The sequence below is a fragment of the Pygoscelis adeliae genome, unplaced genomic scaffold, assembly GCF_000699105.1.
Source record: "Pygoscelis adeliae isolate BGI_AS28 unplaced genomic scaffold, ASM69910v1 Scaffold262, whole genome shotgun sequence".
NCBI lineage: Eukaryota > Metazoa > Chordata > Aves > Sphenisciformes > Spheniscidae > Pygoscelis > Pygoscelis adeliae.
The window spans coordinates 669,696-678,640 of record NW_008824184.1 but is presented as its reverse complement, the minus strand read 5'-3'; the positions used below and the strand labels follow the sequence as shown (position 1 = coordinate 678,640).

The 8,945-nt window shown below is 49.8% G+C and overlaps 1 protein-coding gene across 1 annotated transcript in view; it reads left to right on the top strand.

Moving 5' to 3' along the window:
* Positions 1-1,063: 1,063 nt before the first annotated feature.
* The window catches only part of ADRBK2 (adrenergic, beta, receptor kinase 2), an 87,181-nt gene continuing 79,299 nt past the window's right edge, over positions 1,064-8,945 (top strand). Inside the window, exon 1 of the mRNA XM_009334426.1 lies at positions 1,064-1,231. Within this exon, the coding sequence (XP_009332701.1) occupies positions 1,064-1,231 (168 nt within the window). The remainder of the gene's footprint in view (positions 1,232-8,945) is intronic.

Here is an 8,945-nt window from a genome sequence, read left to right as displayed (position 1 = left end):
CTGTTGAAGTCCCTTTCGACACTGATCTGGTGTCTGAAGGACAGCGGCTCTCTTCCCGCGGGGATGGTGGCTGCTGCAAGGATGCCGGCACAGGGACCCCAGCAGGTCCATGCGCTGCCTTTCCCTTGCCACTGTAATGGCATTTCGGTACCTGAATTAGCCCCGATTCTCTTATAACAGCCTGGCTGCATGAGAAGTGTGAGCATATGTGATTGCAATGCTTGGTTTAAGCACTCTGTTCACCTGTTGTGTGCAATGTGCCTGCCACGCTGGAGCTCTCACACAGCGAAAGCAACATGAAAGGTGTTATTTGCTGAGTTTGTGATGCATGCGCCTACACAACAACAGTAATTAATATCTTGCATTTTCCTGTGTGTGGTTTAGAGGCATTTGGTCCTTCTCTGCCCTACCCAAGCAGAAAGGAGCTTGTTGCTTTTAGTGTTTAATTGAAACAAGTATCTTTTCTACATCCCATCTGGGTTTGATTTGCTCTTAGTGCAGTGCATGGTAATGACTGCTTCTTTTAGAGGACAAACTAAATTGTCCTGTAGGACAGGAACTTTTCACCAGTGCCACGGGTCAAGCTGAGCTAAAGGTGCTAAATCCATGTGAATGCATTTTCGCAGAAAGATGCTTTTGAGGTCACGACAGTTTATTCACTGTGTTTTTTTGACATGCAAATCTGTCTATGAATTGTGCCCTTTCTCCCCGGGCAGGCCGTCTTTGGGATGCTGCAGCTATTTGCCGGATGCGTCCAAGGACCCATCCACAGACAGTCCTGCCGCCGGCTCCCGTGCGCCCCTGGGCAAGGCAAGCTCATTGGAAACACGTTTCCTCAGCTGTGAAATTAAGATAATTTACTGGTTTGCTTTACAAGGGCACTGAGAGGGTAGATTAATTGTTTGGCATATGGGGACCGCAGATAGGATGGGTTACGATCTTGCAAATCCTTCTGCTTCATTGTTATGCACAGTGCAGCAGGAACACAGCTTCGCGCTGTGGCGATGGTGGGCCTCTTGCCCCTGCAGACCTTTCCTGCAGCGTCGCTCCTGACCAGGCGGCCATGGACTCGGGTGCCGGCACGAGGGCAGAACCAGCATCCCGGGGACGGCATGGCCGGCGGCTCTGGTGGCCTCACGCCTGGCACGCAAAGGGCAACCCAGTCTCCAGCATCCGCACGCAGGGCGATGATGCAGCCGTCGCTGCCCGCCAGAGGCACCCGCTGCCACATGTACCTTTGGTGTCTGGGTTAAACCTGGCACCTAGAACGTGAAAATCTGCTTAAGGGAAAGCTGACATAATTCTGTGTGTTGCCAGGATGTGCGCTGCGGAGCCGGGGCAGATCCCTCCCTGCTCTCCTGCTAATCCGAGGCAGGTGCCCATGGATGGTGCACCGCAGGCTTTACGCACAGCTGGTATAGTGGGACGCCCCTTTGCACCATCCTACAGCCGACGAGAGAAAAATCCTCTTATGGGATGATGTCAGGTGCCTGCAGATGGGCAGCAGATGTCCCTGAAATGGCCAGCCTGCCCGCAGCCCCCGGCCCTTCCCCGCAGCAGCTTTGCCTTGTTAGTCCCTGGGGATGCGGGACCTGAGCCACACTGCATGGTCTTGCTCCCTGCTGGCTCCTTCCCCGGTAGGGATGATTTCCCGAGCATCCCCTTGCCCTGCCACCAACACCAGTCCCTCGCCATCCCTGCGGTGAGCTGTGCCCCCCCTTTGCTGGCCCATCAGCTTGCTGGGGCACTCCTTCCCCTCGCTCCGTGCCAGTCCTGGGGATGTTTGCTGCAAAATCAGGAAGTTTTGGGGAAAGGCAGCACACCTGCCCATGCTGGGCACAGCAGCACTGTGCAGCTCCTCTGGGACCTGGGTGCTACCGACACCGAAGTAAGTTATCACTGTCACCTCCTACCAAACTGGAGAAGGCAGTAATTAAGATTGCTGAGCACACACTTCTTCCAAAATTACCTCATTTATTCAGAGAATCAGATGCCGCAGTCTTTCATGGCTTCTTGCGAAGCTTGGATCTTGTGGGATGCGAGGCTATTAATAGGAACCAATCCTTCCCCTTCTTCTCCAGACTAAAGGGAGAAGAATTCAAACAAGGGCCTGTTGTGATAGAAGTACAAATAAACTCCATGCCATTTTGTTCCCAAGCTGGCAGTGAATTCCTGCCGCTTCACCCAGTGTTTCTGGTGGGGTTTGCCTGTATGAGGACTTGATCCGCAGCACCTGGGGTGCTCTGGAGCGGCCAGGGCAGAGGAGCGGCGCACGGCACACTGTGCTGTCACAGGACACGGAAAACACCAGGTTGGTTTTGTTTAGCAGAGAGAGTTGTTTTCTCTCACTGAAATAGGGAACGATGCAGCCAAGTAGAAAAATTAACAGCATAGTGGCTGGCTTTGGCAGAACGGCGTGATTTCCCTTCTGGTTTCCTCAGCAGGCTCAGAGGGAGGACTTTTCCCATGTAGGTTTTAAACACAACATCCAGATAGGGGGAAAAGGATGGCTGGGACACAGGCAGTGAGGAGCAGGAGGCTGGGGCAGCCTGGCTGTCTGTGGTGACATCAGGCGCCCAGGGCCAGCTCGGAGACCAGACGTGTAATATTGGATTCGGGTGAATGATCAGCCAGGGCAGCAAATGCCAATTGGTGTGGAAATAGACTTTGCGTACGAAAAGCCAGGGAGGAGAAATAACTAGAAAGCATTTCCCACATAACTAGAATTGTTTCCAAGGAGCATGTTTTAAAGGTTTTCTAGCAGGCTGGCTTGGCTGGCTCGTCGCAGGCAGCCTTGCTGGCACTCCGGGGGAATTTCAGAGAAGCGGCGCTGGAGCCCCGCACCCTCCGGCTGCCAACCTGCTCCCACTGCGCCTGGTGCATTCGGCATCGCCCCGGGGCTGCCGCCATCCAGAGCGAGCCCCGCACCTTCCCACTGCCTGCCAGAGTTAATTGTGTTCTTCTGATATACTCCTGCAACGGGCAGCAAAACCACCCTGGAAATGAGGGCTTTTATTTTCAGCACTGCATGATTTACCTTCCATAAGATGTTGTGACAGAATCTGAATTAACTTCTGCCATTTCAATATCTGCACAGTTGTCAGTTTTTCTCCTTCTGTTCCTCAAAATTTATAGCTAAATTAGTCAATTATTGATTTTTTTTTCCCTTTATCAAGTTACATTCAAGCCAGACCGTGGAACAGTGAATGCTCAATGGTTCCCTCTTGACATCTGTTTGTCTAATCAGTCTGTACAGGGAAAATGCTTCTTTAATGCCAGCTGATATTAGCTCTCCCATATAGTGCTGAAGGGGGACTCTTTTTAGGGCTTTAAGACATTTGCTGTTACAGTCCTCATTGGGTTTATTTGCTTGAAACTGTAACAACATATGCTGTTGTTTTTAAATCGGGGAGTTCTTGAAGATGGGTCAGCTCTGAGCTGGGCAAAGGACAGCACGAGTGGAGGAACCCAGGGGGGTCCTCTGCAACCCCAGGATGGGGGTCGTGGTGTCTGTGGGGGTCACTGCCCCACCTCTCCTGGCTCTCATCAGGCACCTCTAACCCCATGGACAGGGCTGCAACGAGCCTCTCCAAGCAAGGTCTAAGCGAGATGCTGTGTCCATATTGTGATCGAGCTGTAAGGAGAATCAAGGGTGGAGATTTAGGTGTAAAAATGGCTTGAACTTCTCCTTGGTCCCCTCCTGCCCTGTGACAACTCATGCAGGGCCGCCCTCCTTGCAGAGGAACACAGGGTGGGTGCAAGTGGCACCAGGTGATGCTGCTTAAGGAGCAGAGTCAGGGCTGGGGATTAGTCTAGATCCCCGGGTAAGGCTTTCTCCTGCAGCAGTAACAGTGAGTGTTTCAGTGCCACCAGTGTTGTTCCTGTGCCTCAGCTGGTTACCCTGGGCTGGGCTGGTTTTGGTGTGGTGATGCCAGCTCTGCAGTCCTGCCTCGTCCAGCAGCTGCTCTGCACGGGGGATGCTGCTCCTGCGCTTTTTACACTTGCACTGGCCAGGTCAGAGGCATGCTTCTTTTTTCAGATGTGTGCATGGCGGGGAAGAAAGCTGTTTCATCACCATGCTCAGTTTTAGTAACATTCCTCTGCATGCCGTGAAGAGGTTACAGCCAGCTCTGCCAACAGTGTGAGAGCATCGGGCTGCGGGCTGTAGGGACAGCAAAAATACAGCCCATGGGAAGGGACCGATGGCTCTGCACAGCAGTGGGTCCGTGTCACAGCTGGGAGGGAGAAGTTGTCTGGCACTCATGTTTTCAAGGAAAAGCTTCATTTTTTTGCCATGCCTGTGGAGCTAGGAGTGGTTGTTCAGGTGCTAAGATCATTTTTACATCTGACCTCTGTGGGTGGCCTCAGGTGAGGGTCTCTTTCAGCACACAAATGTCCCTGTTAACTCTCCATTTACAGCTCAGTTATAAGCAAATAAATGAATTGACTTTAATAACCGTTCTTCCCAGTAAATGATTTGGCTCAGCCCATAAGGCTTGGATTTGAACCTTCTGCTGGGAAGCCACTCAAATGACTTCTGGTTCTCAATATAAGCAAACAAGTGTGATCTCCTGCTGCAGAGAATCCAGCACAGGGAACACTGCGGTTTCGGTCAGGCCACCGGTCCCTGGGAACCCCTCGGGTCCTCAGCCCTGGTCGTAGCACACCCTTTCCATGACAGGTTTATGCCAACCTGCCTCACCACCAGCATCGCGTCCTGGGGAAAGCAGAGCGCCCTGCACCTTTGGAGATGAGCAAGAGCTGGCTTTCTCATCCCTTAGGCTGGGTTTTTCCCATTCAGCTGGAGGACAAAACCAAAATATGTTGAAGTTATCCACAACCCCCCCCTCCAGGAGGGATCCATGCCATGTTAGTAGCTGCTCAGGTGTGCCTGCTGTTTTGGCTTTTCTCTGTGTGTTGTTGGAGCTGGTCCCCCTTATTTGTTGGGCAGAGGAAGGGCTGATTTCTTTGCTCAGCAATGGAGATACCTCTGGGAGCGGTGGGAAATTGCACCCCAGCTCCAGGCTGGAGTTGGAGCAGAGGGAGCTGAACCAAGGAGGGCAGGGAACCGAAGCCCTGTTTCTCTGTGCCATTTCGCTATCGACTCGCACCCGAGCCTGAGAAACCCTTCCTGTTCTGCCTGTGTTCTTCTGCAGGAAACTTCTGTGTCAATGAACGGGCAATTTTAATTTGTGTTTAAAATCTTGTCGTGGTTTAACCTGGCAGGCAGCTAAATACCACAGAGCCGTTCGCTCACTCCCTCCCCGCAGTGGGATGGGGGAGAGAATTGGGGAAAAAAAAGTAAAATTCATGAGTTGAAATAAAGACAGTTTAATAGGACAGAAAAGGAAGGGAAAATAATAATAATAATAATAATGATAAAAGAATATACAAAATAAGTGATGCACAATGCAATTGCTCACCACCCGCCGACCGATGCCCAGCCCGTCCCCGAGCAGCGGCCCCCCCGGCCAGCTTTCCCCAGTTTATGTGCTGAGCATGACGTCCCATGGTATGGAATGTCCCTCTGGCCAGTTGGGGTCGGCTGTCCTGGCTGTGCCCCCTCCCAGCTTCTTGTGCACCTCCAGCCTTCTCAGTCGGTAGAGCAGGGGAAGCTGAAAAGTCCTTGACTAGTGTAAGCACTGCTCAGCAACAGCTAAAACATCGCTGTGTTATCAACATTGTTCTCATCCTAAATCCAAAATGCAGCACTGTACCGGCTACTAGGAAGAAAATTAACTCTATCCCAGCCGAAACCAGGACAAATCTCTATATATTCTTCATGACATTCCATGTTTTCATTTGTCTGTTTCCATTCCTTCACTGAAAGGAAGTGAAGGGAAATAAATAGTAGAGACTGCCTTAAAAATCTAGAGTCATTCCAGAGGAGGGAACATTGTGCTTATTTAAAGAGAGAGAGAGAGTGCCCTTCTTTTTTTAAAAAATGTCTCTTTGTGAGTTTGAACTGCTTAATTTTGACCACTTTGTATTCAGCCATTTTTCAAAGTATCTTAACAATGCAGGAATTCCTGCATCACATGACAATTTATTTATCCTTTTTGAAAGTTCATTTTTAAATCACTGTGTAGAGTAAAAGATGGCTGAAAACTCAACTTGTATCTTTTACCGCTCGCTGACGCTAGGTTGCCCACTAGCTGACGCTGAAACACTGGAATATTTTTATAATTCAAAATTTAGAAATCACTTATGTATGTAATTTTGGACCTGCAGATTAACTTTGTGAAATTAATTGTTTAAGGTTTCAACGCTTGAGCTGTTGCAGTTCAGGGATTTGGTCTGATTGCCTGGTCCAGATGAAGGGCTCAACGCGCAATAATCCGGAAGAGAAGCGTGGTCTGTATGAGTAGGCCTGGAAACACCATTTCTGTGAGTAACCCCCAAAGTAAAATTCTTCCTTTGGACAGCAATCCCAAAACCAACAGCAAAGGTGCCCCTCAGAGGCTTTCAGCTCCTGGTAGCTCATGTGAAGAGCAGGCAGGATTTCAGCTCGCTTCTGTCAAACTGGGAGAGACCGGAGAGAGGGTGGAACCGACCGTGATGCCTCTTGGTTTTGGGTTGTTGTCTTATGACTTTGCCTGACATCCATATTACGTTAAAAGATTTGTAGGGCTCCAGGTACGTGATGAGCCTCCCCAGCTTGTGATACATGCTGGTACATAAACCATCAGTGCAGCAGCTCGTCTGCAGTGGGGCATCCGGACTCAGTCGCAAAATAGATGTTTACTATTGCTATTGATGACGATTAATGGCTATTGAAGAGAGCAATACTGCCGAAGTGTCAGCCCAGCTGATGGGTAGAGGGACCAGCTCACTGAGGCTGTGCAGGCTGGGAATAAAGAACACAAACGTGCTACAAAAGCACTACTAGGAAAAAAGCGTCTGGGGTTGTGATGGGTTGCACGCCAGCAGGATCTGAATTGCAGCGTTTCACAGAGTTGTCCTATTCCAGTTCAAAAGCCAGGATCCCCATTTATGACACATGTAGAATAGAATATTGTCTTGCAGCCCAGACAGTACACGACATTAGTAGCTGTTAGCCTGTTACAGAGGAGGATTATTACTAGAATTAGTGCTGATGTCATGGACCATTCTTTTGGGGAGAAAAAAAGGAATTTGCAGAGGATCCTTTCTGGCTCCTTTTAATTCCCCGCTGAATGGGCAGAATAACAAATCAGAGTGGTTGTCACTGGTGTCCGGCTGTGCCCTGGAGTAAGGGCGCTCCCGAATGCCCAGCAGGATACGTGCCGTGCTGGATGCTCAGAGGGCTGCACGCTCTGCTTGGCAGCAGCAGAGACAGGCACGACAGTTTCAGAAGATTTTTTTTTTCTTCCTGCAGCCTCACTTCATAATTTGGGCAAACGTGACATGTTTGTCTTTCCAGTCCAGTGTTGCACAGAGGCCACTTGCAAGAATCAGAAGCCCTCTGGGTTGGAGCCGGAGCAGGATGGGTCTCTGCGCTGCTCACTGAACACACGGGGGCTGTTTGGCAAGCCCGCGAAAGTCAGTTGGATGCTCCCACAGATGTCGAGGTGAGTTGGATCAGGCCCACAGTAAATCCATCGTAAGCCGTCAGCTCCTGGACCAGGGTGCTCTTCGCCTTTGGGGAGTGAGCCCGGCTAAACCAGAACGGCAGGAGGTCCAGCGAGGGCCAGCTGTCTGGGGTGCCATCAGTATTGGCCCACCAAAGCCAACGTAGCCACATAAACCAACATCTGCCCAGGATTTGGGCCCCAGTTTTTATGAGATGGTCTGTACTGGAGAATGTCCTGTGTGGCTGGCAATCAAATTAGCGAGGGACCGGAAGAATGCATTCTGATGTTGCCATCATCTGAATTAGATTCGCTATTTCGTCACAATTTATTTTGATAAAAAATACTGCTAAAATAATTTCAGCCAATTTCAAAGGAACACATATTTCCTCCTGGAGTATTAAGCCAAGCCAGGAGTCCAGCCAGGCACTGCCACTGCACAGAGCAGAGGACGAGATTTCCTGCCGTCCTCAGTGCAGCCTCCTCGACCTGCTGCCCCTGCGACAGGCTATGAGACTTGTTTAAATGGCCCCCAAGGGACCATTTTGAAGTTTAAAAAATCACGGAAGACTCCGTGAGCACACCTGGAGCACATCTGCCCAGCTCTCGGGCAGCTGTGGAGAAAATAACAGCCTCGGATGAGGAACCAGCAGCCTGGCAAGGCACGGACTGAGGAAGGAGAGAGACAGCAAACAGGACATTTTTATGTGGCATGTCAGTTTAAGAAAATGTGGAGAAGAAAATGTCCGAAAAATATTTTTGTTATAGTGGTGAGAGAAATGGTGTGATGCAATTGCAAACTGAAGGACCCTCACCTCTTGTGCCTGTGTTTTCTCATGCAAGACTTAAGACATTGCATGACTTTCAACTCCGGTCTTACCTCTATCCCCAGAGGATGTTATTATTACTAGTCAGACGATTCAAGTACAAATGTTTGATGGTGAGTAATATTTTTGATAACCTAATTACCATTTGTTTCCTAATTAAAACTTAGCCTCATCATCACGTCAGCTAGTTACAAAAAGGAATGTGATGATGATAAACTACCTTGAGTGCTTTACCTATCAGAAGTGGTTGAAGTACTTTCATTAAGAGTATTCAGGAGAAAGCTGGAGGAATTTGTAAAGATGCAGAGGAGCCATCGCATTTCTCCAGGAGGCCAGAGCTGCAGCGCTCATTCGCCTCCTGAGATTCAGGGTGCCTAATGCAACGGCACTGCGAAGGCAGAGGCTGTCTTCTGTAAAATTGCTCCTTCTGGAACAACCAGTGAATAAAGGAAGCGGCAGAAATGGCCATTAATTACTCTGTTTTTTCATATTGCCTCTCACTGCTTATTAGCGTAGCGTTAAGGAGATGGTATGCAACCTCAGTCTCGGTGCGGATGCTGCAGAGGAA